Source organism: Xyrauchen texanus, chromosome 46 (assembly GCF_025860055.1).
Source record: "Xyrauchen texanus isolate HMW12.3.18 chromosome 46, RBS_HiC_50CHRs, whole genome shotgun sequence".
NCBI lineage: Eukaryota > Metazoa > Chordata > Actinopteri > Cypriniformes > Catostomidae > Xyrauchen > Xyrauchen texanus.
The window spans coordinates 15,447,736-15,463,393 of record NC_068321.1 but is presented as its reverse complement, the minus strand read 5'-3'; the positions used below and the strand labels follow the sequence as shown (position 1 = coordinate 15,463,393).

The 15,658-nt window shown below is 39.0% G+C and overlaps 1 protein-coding gene across 3 annotated transcripts in view; it reads left to right on the top strand.

Annotated features, from left to right (window-relative positions):
- LOC127638445 (hepatocyte growth factor receptor-like) overlaps positions 1-15,658 on the top strand; it is an 83,794-nt gene that overhangs the window by 45,524 nt on the left and 22,612 nt on the right. For 2 of the 3 annotated variants that reach the window (XM_052119978.1, XM_052119977.1), the window contains exons 11-15: positions 4,032-4,250; positions 9,422-9,571; positions 12,719-12,875; positions 13,751-13,891; positions 14,774-15,010. In XM_052119978.1, the coding sequence (XP_051975938.1) occupies positions 4,032-4,250; positions 9,422-9,571; positions 12,719-12,875; positions 13,751-13,891; positions 14,774-15,010 (904 nt within the window). The remainder of the gene's footprint in view (positions 1-4,031; positions 4,251-9,421; positions 9,572-12,718; positions 12,876-13,750; positions 13,892-14,773; positions 15,011-15,658) is intronic. The other variant, XM_052119979.1, reaches the window with a different exon arrangement.

The window sequence follows — 15,658 nt, the reverse complement described above, 5'->3', positions numbered from 1 at the left end:
TCCACAAATGCACGGATTAATTTTTGCATGAGCAATTTTTGATTTATTTAATGTAGAACAGACCATGTTTATTTGCAAACATGTCTGTATTTGTACAAATCGCTGCACAATCATTCAATCCCGAATTCCACAGAATCAAATCAAATGGCATTTGTTTGTGGTTAGTAAAATACATTCACAAAATGTATCTAGTACATGCATAATTGTGTGTGCATTCATTAATAATAATGAGATTAATATCATTCCATATTTCCACCCCTGGCCACTATTCACTTACATTGAATTGACTGACATAACAGCAATATTTTCTGAAAACCTTTTTTTGTTTATGTTCTTCAGATTCTTCAGGAGTCGAATGAGGGTGAGAAAATTATGAGAGAATTTTAAACGAACTATCCCTTTAATGGTGCATTCAAGTCACAATAGAATGATCATATTTATGGGATGAGTGTAAATATACACCATAGTCCATAAAAATTGGAACATTGAAGGAGAGAGTTGAGTCATATTGGTGACCTGAACATTGACTTGTGAGGGTGGGCTCTTTTCATTTGGGCCAAAAAGCAGCTACCCAGAACACCGTGGCAACTGCATAGCAATGTGCTAAAAACACTGTAAACAACTTAGCAACAGCACAGTAACAACCTGGCAACCGCATACTGTAGCAATGTGCTAAACCACACAGCAGATCGCCTTGACAACTGCATAGCATACCCTAGTAACCATCCAGAAAACCCTAGTAAGCACACACTGTAGCATAAATGTGCTCCAAAGCAAATATAACACTTAAGCAACCACCAGAAAACTAGTTTTGCTTAGGCAAAGACCATTCATCAATCTTCATAAAATATTGTTTTAACTTTTTAATATTGTCATAAACAATCATATTAGCATAAACAATAAATATTGTTGGACAGTTTCATGAGCAGTGGTACAGTAATTATTCATGCACATCGCACCTTGGTTAAATGTAAAATGTGACCGCATGTGATTGACTTTTATATGAAAAGGTCTCCTGGAAAGGCAGGAGACTGATCGCACATAACTTCATTATTTCACAGCTTTCATAAAGTTTAAGCCTAAACTTATCAAATGAATTAGTGAAAAAAACAAAGGTATCTTACATGAGCAGTTTCTTGTCTTCCCCAGAGGAGACAGATGACGGAACACGTTATCTGGCACATGCTTCGCCTGTGTTTTTGTTTTTGTTCTGTGTTTTACATACAGCTGTCATTTTATACATTTTTTTGGTGTTATCGTGATTAGAGAGTAACAAAAGGGCCTGGAGAAATTTATCAGAGTAAAAGTATCAATTTTCTCTTCAAAACTTTGTGAAGTGAAAGTAAAAGTACAAAGAAATATTTACACTCGAGTAAAGTACAAATATGAAACAACTGTACTTAAGTACAGTAACAAAGTATTTGTATACACCTTTTGTTAATAAGATACCTGAAATAATGTTGGCTATAAATGTTTGCTGCAAATCCCTGAGTTTAAATGATTACCTTGGGGGGCCTGGGTAGCTCAGCGAGTATCGACGCTGACTACCAACCCTGGAGTAGCAAGTTTGAATCCAGGGCGTGCTGAGTGACTCCAGCCAGGTCTCCTAAGCAACCAAATTGGCCCGGTTGCTAGGGAGGGTAACCTCCTAGTGGTCATTATAATATGGTTCGCTCTCGGTGGGGCGTGTGGTGAGTCGTGCGTGGATGCCGAGGTGGATGGCGTGAAGCCTCCATCCACACTATGTCTCTGCTGTAATGTGCTCAACAAGCCACGTGATAATATGCGCGGATTGACGTCTCAGGTGCAGAGGCTACTGAGATTTGTCCTCTGCCAACCAGATTGAGGCGAGTCACTATACCACCACGAGGACTTAAAGCACATTGGGAAATGGGCATTCCAAATTGGGGAGAAAAAAAAAAAAAGTGATTACCTCAGTCCAGTCAGCTCTGTTGATAGCTTGAAGACATAGCCATTTACGAGAACCCTCCAAGTAACTTTTCAATAACGGAATCTGATAAAGGTTTATTGTTTTATTGCACAGTAAGTGGTGGCCGGAACTGTAGGCGGTGATGTTGCCAAAGGATTGGTCTATTGTAGAGTCACATAGTTATTAAAATTCTAATATACGGTATATATGTGTGTGTGTGTTTGTGTGTGTGTGTGTGTGTAAGTTAAGTGTCATATGTCAATAAACACACTTGACATATGACACTTAACACATCCCATGTTTGCAGGGCCCAAAGAATCTGTGTACTGTATGTGTGAGTTTATTGATCAGTCATGAAAACGTATGCACATTGATCACAGCATTGTTCTTAACCTGCCAAGTGTGCAAAGAGAGACCCAGGTTTGCTGGCTGGAAATCTTGGAGCAGAGAGGACTGACATGCCTTATGTTCACAAATAATGGTGTCAAACACTTTGGATGTGCCTCTTACTTATGTCTTAAAGGGATAGTTCACCAAATAAAATTACAATTGTCAAAATTTTCTAATGACTTTAAGTGAATGGTGACTGAGGCAATCATTCTGCGTAACATCTCCTTATTTGTTCCACGGAAGAAAGTAATATGGATTTGGAACAACAAGAGAGTGAATTAATGATGAATAAAACATTTTTAAGTGAACTATTCCTTTAAACACACTTAGAATGTGGAACATTCACTTGTGGACCGCATATTAAATGGAGGACAAGCAAGTGACAGCTATGTGGATAAAACAGCCAATAAATATGAAAATAGTGTGTGGATAGACCTGAGAGGGTTTCCAAAAGATAGTCACAGTTGGCTTGTGAACCCTTTGAGTTACTGTATAACTTCTGCATAATCGCATTGAGTCACATCTTCACTCAAAGACTCCGTGTCCACTTAGATGCACATGCTATGCAAACCAATAAGTCTCACATCTGGATTGATGAGGTTATATATTAAGTTCATGATTTTATATGACACCATTTGCATTGCTTGGCTTTAGAGTTCATATAAATACTTGAAAGTATTCAAAGGCATGATGAAAATATATTGAAATTATTTGAAACAATATTATGTACTCTGGCATGGATTCATTCACTGTGACTTTTTATTAAATGCACAAAATGTTCAACATGCCCTTTAATAAAAATTGTAAAATACACCTTTTACATTAATAGTTGCACTTGCTAAGTCAAACATCTCTATTATTATTGCTCATACGTCCTAAACTTTAATGCATAACTCAACCCAAACCATTTGTGCTACGAACATAAATTAAACCTCAAATTGTGTCGTGTGTTTTTTGAAGAGAGATTTAACATTACTGCGATGGACTGGCGACCTGTCCAGGGTGTCCCCCGCCTTTCGCCCAATGTTAGCTGGGATAGGCTCCAGCCCCCCGCGACCCTGTACACAGGATAAGCGGTTGACGATGGATGGATGGATGGATGGATTTAACATTAAGTAATTGGACATACTGCCCTGGCAGACAACAAATTGGGTGTAAAAATCTCTTAGACTTACTTTGAATGAGGCCAAGCTATATCTAGAAACCAGAGTATCATAGAGACTTGGGGTGGCCACTTTTGAATTGGCCAGTAAGCTAAAAGCCACTCAGGACATATTAGCAACCGGATAGCAACCACTGGCAACCACTTAAATTAAGATAAGCAGCTATAATGGACTGTTACTGTACATATTACATTACTTTCACAATAGAGGTGTTTAATGCTTGCTCTGTCTCTGAAATCTGAATTTCTGAAATCAACTTAATTAAAATAGATCTGGAGAATATCAGTCCAGTAATGAACCTTGACCTTTTGCCCAATAGAGAAAATAGAACAAATCTTGAACTGAATAAATAATCTTAAATGACTGAAATTATGTAAATTCTAGCACTTTCTAGAAGTCTTAGTTATGAAGTTGCCTAAACGTAAAAGTAAATTGGCTATGCAAAAAAGTGCAGTACTGCAAAATGTAACATGCCTCAGCAATGATTTGGCACAGAGCTTAAACGGAAGAGATGGCTAATGCTTGTTTTTTTACATTTCTGTGCCTAGACCTGCAGCCATGATGAGGACAAGCAAAATATCCTGTGTATCACTCCTTCCCTGAAGGGCCTCAATGTTCAGCCTCCTGTTGCCACAAAAATGACCTTTGTACTAGATGGTTTCTCCACCGATCAATACGACCTATTGTATGTGGAGGATCCCAAGTTCGAGGAGTTTCAGAAGCCCACCGTTATACCAAGAGGCAACAAGAGTATTCTGGAGATTAAGGTAAGAGGTGCTCTGCAGGAGTATGGTACTGTACATGTCCACTGGCACAAAAGAAATTTGCTCAATAGACCCTTTTCACATATCCAGGCAGATATGTAACAATGTGATTAAAGGGAATAGTTCAACCAGAAATGAAAATGTACTCACCCACATGTCGTTCCAAAGCTGTATGACTTTCTGTCTTATATGGAACACAAAATGAGGCCAGTATATTCAGTAGATCATCTTTTAATACCATTGCAGTCGATAGCAAATTAATTTCAAGCTTAAAAATGGACCAAAAAGAATAATTATTCAGTTTGTTTGATAAGAAACAACCTGAAATGTAAGTAATTTTTCAATGAAAATCTTGACATCCGTTGCGAATTTGTGAGCATTATAAGTAAGCTCAGTGCCTTGCATGGTCACGCAACAACTTTGCGTTGTTTAGCGGGTTTGGAACAATATGAAGGTGAGAAAGTTATGACAATTTTTATTTTGGAGGGGTACTATCCCCAAAATAAACAATAAGCACTGAATCCATCAGAAAATCTAGCACTATGGGCAGATTTTTAAACGTTTATGAAATGCATCATCAATTATTTGTCAGCTTTTTGATGCACGAACCTGCCCCATAGCTCCCAGAATGAATTGAAAATGGTCGATGAACTCAGTGCCAATGGACACATAACATTAAAATTGATCTCAGACAAAACATACCCACACACACACACACACACACAGTATTTCACACTCTTCATTGAGTTCAAGGAAACTACACTGAAACAAAACAGGAAGTTTAGTGTGTTTTCCTTTGCGTACCTCCTGGACCTTCCCCTGCTCTGTCCCTTCATCTTTTACATTGTTCTCAACCCCTGAAGGTTACAGCCTCTGACACATTGATGGTGAGATCTTTTACATTGCCGAGGGTTGGCTGGTCAAAAACCGAGCATTTTAAACAATGAAAAATAAGAGTAAAGTTTTTCTTCTTTCTAAGTTCTTTTTTTTTTTTAACTGCCACTCAATAGACAAGCACAGCTGTTGTGCAGAGGGGGGCAGCAAGGTCGCGCGAGATTCTACTTTTTCTTCCCATGCAAGACCTCAGTTTCAAATCCCTCCATGCCCCCTTGGGACCCTGGATGCACAGATACACACACTAGGCATTATGTACTTATCAGGCCCATTTAAAGGCATTATATATTCAATAATGGGTACAACTGCAGGCGTTGTTTAGCTTAATTGTCATTAAACTGCCTTATCGCTCAGATCATGCACTCTCATTCCATGCAGTTTGTTTGTTTAGTTTTGCAGCTTGATAGTTAAGGCCTTCTTTAGGGAAACAGAATTGCACTTGGCAGCACTGCTGATGCTTAAGGGGTTTATCAAAATGTCAGAAATTGTTAAAAGGGCCTGTCAAAATAATTTTTTCATGGAAAGTTTGGTTTAATTCCATTGAAGTTTTCTTATTTGTGTAATTCCTGTTTCACAATCAAGGGCATTGGAATCATTATTTCTCCATCTTTCTTAGCAATAATCATCACTTTTCATAGATCCATGCTTTAATGTGGAGCTCCCACTTTTGAAATCACAATTAAATGCTTAAATGTAATTCCAGTTATTCACCTGTCATAAATTACTCACTCTCAAGTTGATCCAAAACCTGTATGTTTTTTGTTTTTTTTCGTCTTCCATGTAATTAAAGGAGATGTCTGGCAGAATGCCAGCCTCAGTCACCATTTACTTTTATTGCAAGTAAGTGAATGGCGACTGTGGGTTTTCTGCCTAACATCTCATCTCATTTTCATAAGTAACGGGTTTAGGACAATATGTGGTTGAGTAAATGATGACATTTACTCAAATATTCATTCATTTTTGGAGAAACTATCCTTTTGTGTGATGCTGTGATCATTTGCTTTTTTTGAATGGTTGTAAACATCTCCAGAAAACCAAGTCTTGTGTGTGAGTGTATGCATGTCTGTTCACAATGGGTCTCAGGCTGGCCTGCACTATATGGTAACAGGTGCAAGAGTGGAGCATGTCCAATCTGCAAAGCCCAGGCTGTCATGTGAGGAATGTGATCACTCTCTTTATTGCCTTCTGCTCTGTTCCATACTGACTGACTGTAAAGTGCACAGAGGAATAGATGCTGCGCAATTTATATGCCCGATATACGCCTCTTAGTCATGGGGCAATTTAGAGAAAGGCACAGACTGAATGGCAACTTATGGAGACTTTTCTATTCTTAAAAGGTGTAAATAAATGTAAATGTTCATGTTTCGTGGATTAGTTCAGTGTGTCTTGTGTGCGAGTAAGAGTATATGTTTCCATTGCTCTGTTCTAAAACATAGTAAGCTTGCTAAGGAGGCAGCATTTTAAGGCATCATAGGCACACTCCTGACACAAAGGCCGTTCCAAAAGGTGGGCAATGTAAATATGCCTCCTAAGATACCCCTGTTTGGCATGTATCCTTGGTGGAAAGACAATCTCATATTTCATTAAGACAATTTCAATGAAATAATAAATCCTAGTTGGTGAATGAGGCCATAAATGTAAACAATAAATAAATGTATATTCAATTTATTACTTAAAAGTACTGATAAAAAAAATACACAATATTTGCGTTTGCAATGTATTTTTATGCTTATTAGGGGCCATTCAGTCCGAACACGTTCCTGTGATAAAAATATTTATGTTACAGCCTTATTTCAAAATGGATTAATTTCATTATTTTCCTAAAAATTCTACAAACAATACCCCATAATGACAACGTGAAAGAAGTTTGTTTGAAATCTTTGCAAATGTATAAAAAAAAAAATGGGGGGAAACAAATCACATATAGATAAGTATTCACAGCCTTTGCTACATTGTTGAAGCACCTTTGGCACCAATTACAGCCTCAAGTCTTTTTGTGTATGATGCTACAAGCTTGGCACACCTATTTTTGGGCAGTTTCTCCCATTCTTCTTTGCAGGACCTCTCAAGCTCCATCAGGTTGGATGGGGGCACAGCCATTTTCAGATCTCTCCAGAGATGTTCAATTGGGTTCAAGTCTGGGCTCTGGCTGGGCCACTCAAGGACTTTCACAGAGTTGTACCCTAGCCAATCCTATTTTATCTTGGCTGTGTGCTAAGGGTCATTGTCCAGTTGGAAGATTAACTTTCACCCCAGCAGGTTTTCATCAAGGATGTCTCTGTACATTGCTGCATTAATCTTTCACTTGATCCTGACTAGTCTCCCAGTTCCTGCCGCTGAAAAACATCCCCACAGCATGATGCTGCCACCACCATGCTTCACTGTAGGGATGGTATTGGCCAGGTGATGAGCGGTCCATGGTTTCCTCCAGACATGATGCTTACCATTCAGGTCAGAGAATTAAATCTTTGTTTCATCAGACCAGAGAATTTTGTTTCTCATGGTCAGAGTCCTTCAGGTGCCTTTTGGCTAACTCCAGGCGGGCTGTCATGTGCCTTTTACTGGCTTCCGTCTGGCCACACTACCATACAGGCCTGATTGGTTGAGTGCTGCAGAGATGGTTGTTTCTTCTGGAAGGTTCGCCTCTCTCCACAGAGAAATGCTGGAGCTCTGTCAGAGTGACCATCGGGTTCTTGGTCACCTCCCTGACTAAGGCCCTTCTCCCCCGATCGCTCAGTTTGGCTGGGCGGCCAGCTCTAGGAAGAGTCCTGGTGGTTCCAAACTTCTTCCATTTATGGATTATAGAGGCCACTGTGCTCATTGGGACCTTCAATGTTGCACACATTTTTCTGTACCCTTCCCCAGATCTGTGCCTCGATGCAATCCTGTCTTGGAGGTCTACAGACAATTCATTGGACTTCATGGCTTGGTTTGTGCTCTGACATGCACTGTTAACTGTGGGACCTTATATAGACAGGTGTGTGCCTTTCCAAATCATTACCAATCAACTGAATTTACCACATGTGGACTCCAATCAAGTTGAAGAAACATCTCAAGGATGATCAGTGGAAACAGGATGCACCTGAGCTAAATTTTGAGTGTCATGGCAAAGGCTGTGAATACTTATGTACATGTGATTTGTTTGATGTTGTCATTATGGGGTATTGTTTGTTGAATTTTGAGGAAAATAATGAATTTAATCAATTTTGGAATAAGGCTGTAACATAACAAAATGTGGAAAAAGTGAAGTGCTGTGAATACTTTCTGGATGCACTGTACATTTAAAAAACTATTTAAAAAAATAGCACAAATGGATGCTACAATATGTTTGGTGTGAACTGTCCCTTAGAGCAGTGGTTCTCAACCAGGGGGTCAGGACCCACGAGGAGGCCTCAGTACACTTCCATGGGGGCCTCAAGGTCTCTTAATATTCTCTAAAATAAGGTAGATTATTATAATTTTTATATAATTATTATAATTAAGCTTACTGAAAATGCTAAAAATGTAATATCTCCCTTCAACAGCTTGCTTTTTTTGAAGAATATACAGTTCTATCGGGAAGACACGCAGGCTTGAGTGAAGTTTAAGATGCCATTTATTTGATAAATGTAAAACAGAATGTAATGTCTCTCTCTCTTTGGCGTAGGCCCCGTCCGGCGGTCCGAGGGAGTTGTACCCGGAACCGTCATGTCCTGCCGGAGATAGGAGGCAGGGCCGAGGAGCCTACCCTCATGTGGGACAAGCCTCAACTGGTGGTGGTGGGGTGGTGGAGGTTGCCGTGTTAGCACACTGTAACAGCGTGATAGATTGTGAGCAGACTTATAAAGCAATGGCTTACATGCGATTGGCTAGGAATTACCCAGCTAATGATGTGATGATGTACAGCTGCTAGTCTTCCCGCTAGAACTACGCTGCGCTTCCATTTCTAGAATCACACATTTATCGTAATTAATTGTTTTAATATTTTTACGCTTGTATTTTCTTTCATTATAAAACATTGAAAACAAGCTTTGTCATAAATATAGTATAAGTATCAAATGAAATATCTTATAATATAAATATCTAATTGCCTACATGGGGAGCCTTCGAATATTTCTACAACAATGGGGGGCATTGGAGTCAAAAAGGTTGAGAACCACTGCCTTAGAGTACTACACCTTTAGAGCGTTTAAACTTTTTTAAGTAGTTGCAAGTCGAGTCTCCCATGCTAAGCACTATTTGTGTGCTGCAACAGAACTCATGTCTCATCTTTCTGTTTCTTTCTCATATTTTCACAACAGGTCCCTCCTGTGAATCAAGAGGCAGTGAAAAATGGAGAGGTGCTGAGAGTTTCGAACCGGACCTGTGAGAGCGTCACTCTGGTGGGCGACACGCTTGAATGCACCGTGCCAATGGAGCTCCAGACAGCCACTAATGAGCTGGAGGTGGAGGTACAAGACTTCATCTCTCTATCCCTCTCTCTCTCCTTCTGTCTGTAAAGTAGATGTAGGCTGAGTAGAATCCATAAGCGGGTCTTTATTAAGGATCTGTGCAAAGAATCCAAACAACAGTCACAATTCGAGGTCAGGTCACAGGCATAGGTCAGAGCACATGTAAAACAATCCAAAGGCAGACAACTCCAGAAAACAGCAATCCAAAAGCATGAGTCAGGAAACAAAACAATGATCATAACAGTAACTCAAACAGGATAGTAGGATGCTTAGTAAGGCAGAGAACTGGCAATACTACGCAATAAGGCAGTGATAGCACAAGGCTTAAATACAGAGTAACAGGAAATGACAAGACAGGAACTGATGTGGCAGGAACAGGAAGTAACAGAGTTCAAAATTCAGGTGATGGTTCCCTCTGGTGGACTGGTGCCTGATTAAACGTTACACTGTCTTCCACTTCAGACCACTTCAATCCAGACTGGCCCCCATAAGAGCCACTTCTGTCGAGACTCAAGAGCCAGCTCTGCCCTATTATGCCCTTGTTCCAACAGCCTTGCACTGCCTTGGTCTCTCTGCCTCTTAAAGTACCAAACATGAAATATTTCTGATCCTCCCCTAGAAAGGCATCTGATAGTCTCCCATAGCCAGACTTTTGACTTGCGGCATGAAGTCTGGTCCACATTACTGTTTAGCCACATTCTGGCTAAAAACTGCCAACTTAGACAGGAAGGGAAAACTTTGGCAAAACCAGTGTTTAGTTTTTCATTCAAAGCATTTATTGTATCAATCCGGTACTTTGTAAACATAACTTTTTTTCTAGATTGACTGCTTAAAAATAGGTTTGCTCTAACCCTCAAAGGTTACATACAGCCAGGTAATCAGACTTGAACTTCCATTTATGTGAAAAATATACATCAGACAGTCAGTAAATGGACTGTTGGTCATCTGTAGGGCTGCTATGTACAAATGCCTCTGTACACATAATTTTGGTTGCCAGATTGGTTCCATTACAGATATTATCTCAAAAAATGTCCTCCTAATAGCCCCTTGATATTCACCTTATTCAGCCCCACCCCTTTTCAGCACTTTGCTCTTCTGTGTGTTGTCTCTTAGCTTCCAAATTGTATTGAAGCTAATGAGAAGAGTAGATCAAAATGGATTTCATGTGGGAGCACAGAAAGCATTTTTCAACTCAAGTTGATGGTGTGAGCCACCACTTCCCCTTTACTACGTGAAAATGCTTGTGAGGTGTTTTTCTGTCACTGTAAATGTTTTTCCGAACTAAACCTGGCAAATCACATTCAGACAGCTATGACACACTGCACTTAATCATGATACAAGCATTTCATTGTTATATTTGTAATTCTGCTTTATGTTTTAGTTTTTAATTTGTGTGAAAATGTGTCGTTTTCAGTGACAGTGACAGCTCATATTATTTCACATGCAAATTCATAATATTAAAGGAAATTACAGTTGTACTTTTTAAAAATTAATGTGTCACCCCACATTGTTAAAGGATTGACTGTGATTAAAATGGTTGTAAATGGAAAATAAAATAAAATGACATGAGAAGATGGCCAGAGATATCTTTTTAATGACTTTGTGTTGTCTCTTAGAGTTTCATGAGCACAGAGGCATACTGTTTCATTAGGTCCACAGAGTAAGGATAGGATGTGTATTTATGAATGAAGTACTTTCGATTTAAAATCTCCCTGCTCTACTTCCAGTTGTTATGATGTCCCCTGAACACTTTAAAATACTCATGATAACTTTTGGCAACTATACAACCTGTAATTCCACTTCTCTAGCTAATTGCATTTTGACATCAACACCATATCTATATAGAAAACACTAGACCATAAGTTCAAAGAAAATTTGTTTCTGTGGTGCATAAGGTGAATAAGTAGTATCAATAATTATTTTCCTCAAAGGATTTTATATTGTCATTTTTATATACCAAGCCCCACCTGATAAGATGCCTTCCTTAAATTTCCTTTCTGATCACATTAGCTCAACAAAGAACATTAAAAAAAGTTTCAGGGCCCCAGACAGTCTGATATGATTGGGACAAAGATCAAGGAAATGTTGGCCTCAGCATAAAGTCCTTATCTATTAGGAGACAGCATGCATGTGACACGATGCTCTAATCTGACCCCATTGCAATACTGCACGGTGAAGCTCATCTCGGCCCAAACTCAATAACACAGCCACATAAGAGAAACTTTATCTCTGATCCAATTTCCCCTCCTGCCTACAGTGGATGTGTGCGTTTCATTTTGCCATGCTGCTTTATGACCAATGAAGGCCTCTCTTTGAGCATCAATGCTCCCTCAGGATATGTTTTCAAGATGGATTGTTGTGATGTTGGAGGTTCAAATGTAAACACTTTGCAGGGTATGAAATCTGAAACAAATGTGCTGCAGATGTGATGCCATGGAAATCCCTGGTTGTTTGGTTGCTGTTTTCTGTTTTAACATTGCTTTTTCCTTGAATTAAGAACAGTAATTAACAAGTGGAGGTTTTCTTTGTTTGAAACCTACATCAGTGATGTAGCCTAAAATGTTAGGGATGCGTCAATATAGAAATTTTGGCCTGGGTAATAGACATTAAATACTTTTTGGAAGTTGGCATGTCCTGCGGTTATACATCTAGAATTATCTTTATTATTATGCATGCACTAATATGACCTCATATGAATTGAGAGATTTAATTTATAATATATAAAATGGATACTTTTTTCATTTGTTTATGATCATATTAATTTGTCTCACCTTTTTAAATGTATTAGTGATGGAAAAAAAGAATATGGAGTAGAACTATTTATTATGATGTTATGACTGATAGTTGATATAATGACCAATATTATTGAACTACATTATACTGATATAATAAAATACTACTACATAAAACATATATACTGTAATGTATTATATTTATAAAATATTTTTTTCTTTATTTTTTGGCTGTGATCATATTTTGCAATATTGGGTGGATGCTGATAATGACAGTAATATTTTAATTAACAATGTTTGTAAAATGTCACTAAAATTGTCCAAGATTTTTATGGTCACTTACGTATCACGCATCCCTAGAAAATGTATATTTCTGCTGTGCAGATATCTGAAATAATATGTATGTGCTTTGCAGTGGAAGCAGGCCACATCCTCTGTGATCCTGGGTCGTGTGATATTGGCTCAAGACCAGGACTATAGGATACTGATTACAGGAGGAATCTGTGTGTCCTTCTTACTGCTGCTCCTGATTGGAATCTTTGTTTGGTTCAAGAGAAAGAAGCATATTGATGGTATGCAACTGTGTGTGTGTGTGTGTGTGTGTGTGTGTGTGTGTGTGTGTGTGTGTGTGTGTGTGTGTGTGTGTGTGAGCGTGTATTTATCACTTTGTGGGGACCAAATGTCCCCATAAGGATAGTAAAACCCGAAATTTTTGACCTTGTGGGGACATTTTGTCGGTCCCCATGAGGAAAACAGCTTATAAATCATACTAAATTATGTTTTTTGAAAATGTAAAAATGCAGAAAGTTTTCTGTGAGGGTTAGGTTTAGGGGTAGGGTTAGGTTTAGGGGATAGAATATAAAGTTTGTACAGTATAAAAACCATTATGTCTATGGAAAGTCCCCATAAAACATGGAAACACAACGTGTGTGTGTGTGTGTGAGAGAGAGACAGGGGTTGTATCAGTTTCTATGGCCTCATGTGGCTATTCCAGCTAAATGTGGCACTCTGCTCACACAAATGTTACAGATCATTTGTAAAGTTTTACTTTAGATCAGTTGTGCAATAATGCAAATATTGCAGGTTGGAACACTTTATCATTCAAAATAGATACACTGTAATGCATAAGCCTGTGAAGCCATTACAGCATTTTGAAGTATAGCTTGCCTTTCATAAAGAATTAGCTAAGCGTAGCGGCAACCTCTGATTCCAGCTGCTTTTATTGCCAAAGAAGTTGCATTTCCTTGCTCAATCTGTTTTTTAATTAAAAATAACAATGAGATTGAAATGAAAGCGTAAGAGAAAGCGAGATATAGGAGTTTCTGTGGGGGTTGACACTGCTGAAGTCCATGGTGGAGCGTTCTGTCCCTTTTTTTCCTCACCTCTCGGTTTTCTCTCCCTCGGTCTCTCTGTCTCTCTCTCACCCTCTGTCTCTCTCTGGTTGTAGATTTAGCTAAGGCTATGGTTTGGTATGATGGCCGGGCTCACATTCCGCACTTGGACATGTTGGCAAACGCGAGGAGTGTCAGTCCGACTAATGAAATGGTCTCTCATGAGTCGGTGGACTATAGAACTACTTTGCTTGAGGGTATGTTCTCACGCTTCACTGCTTCTCGCTCAAAACACACTGCTGGTGGAGGGTTGCCATCTCAGACCAGCCAAAGTTCCTTAAAAGCATGTCAGGTCACTCAGGGACCATCTTCAGCATGCCTCCAGGCAGCTATTTTCCTGTCATACAAATACAACTACTTTTGTTACGCCTTCGGGCAGCTATTTTCCTGTCATGCAAATACAACTACTATCTACATGAAGGGATTAGACAGAAATCTCCAAAACTATTGGTCAAGATTTAATTTAAATTACATATTTCAAATCAGCAAAACAGGCAAATTCAATATGTTATTTTTCAGGCTGGTCAAGCTAATGTGCATGTGCAATATCGAGTGAACTGGCATTGTCTCTATCAAAAAGATGATTGGCTCTTTGAACTGTAAGGTTGGAAACATGCCATATTTTGTGTTACAATTTCTTCTCTTTACGTGGTATTAAAGTGTCATTCTGGTTGGATACCCACTGGATACGTTTAAAAATGACCCTTCTCATCCTTATAATGGACCAGCTTTGTTGTTACCATGACTTGGCTTAGGATCTGGATAGTAATGGCTGGTCTTAGATCGCCACTGAAAGGCAACTTTTATCCAGTTCTCCAAACACACAAACTTTCTGAACTTACTCTCCACACTCTTTGAAGTGATTGCATGCTCTCTTGCTTTCCCTCCTTTCTTCTCTAAAAAGAAAAGAAAAAAATCTTTGCCTTTCACCCTCTCAACTGTATAGCGGGGTATAGAATTTCCTCTTCTCTTTGTAGTTGGTGTAATGACTGTGCCTCCCAGACTTTCTCCACTTTGTTCAGGTGACCCAAGGCCTCTGCGAACAAGTCTTTGACCTTTCGACACACTTGCTTTTGCAGACCTAAACTTGCCTCTGTCGCAGACAGAGACTTGCCGGCCTCATCTCTATGCACATGCCCATGTGGATCTGTCTCCCATGCTCCTGCCAATGGAAGGGGACCTGGCATCTCCGCTGTTGCCCACTAATGCACCCATAGATTTGGGCAGCCTCCACCCTGAGTTGCTGAAGGAAGTGCAGCATGTGGTCATTGCCAGGGAAGATCTGCTCCTGCATGTGAATGAGATCATCGGGAGAGGTGAGGGAACAGAAATATCTACGTTTATTTATCAGTGTTAAAATGATTATCTTATCTGATTGATGACCAATGTTGGGTAAGTTACTCCAAAAAAGTAATTAATTACTAATTACAAATTACTTTTCTAAAACCCATATTAACTTTGACAAGATGGACAATAAAAGGATTGACAACAAATTATTCTTTTAATTCTTTCAAATAAATCCTATAACATCAAAAAAATTATTCTTGAACTGTTCTTAAACTGTTCCTAAATGGTTAATTCAATCTGACACTCAAACTCGATCACATTTCTTCTCCAAGAAATTACATTTGTTGCAAAAGGATGTATTTCATATTAGCCGTGCATGCAACATTCTTAATAGAATAGTAACAGTAAAAGTTTTAACAAGGCACAGCGGCCCCTCAACAAACCAGAGCAGAAGGGAAAAAAAAATGTTTATTCTGTCAGAATTAGCACGATAATGCATTAATTCATGCGCGATAATTAAAAAAGTTTAACTTGTTAATTATTCTTAATCGCGATTAACGCATTTACCATTAATACTGCATATACATTAGTGTGAAAGGCAGAAACTTTGTAATGTGTCTGCCCAGAGTCATTATACTGAGGAACACGCCACAGCACCAGAGCCCTTCTAACTAGTA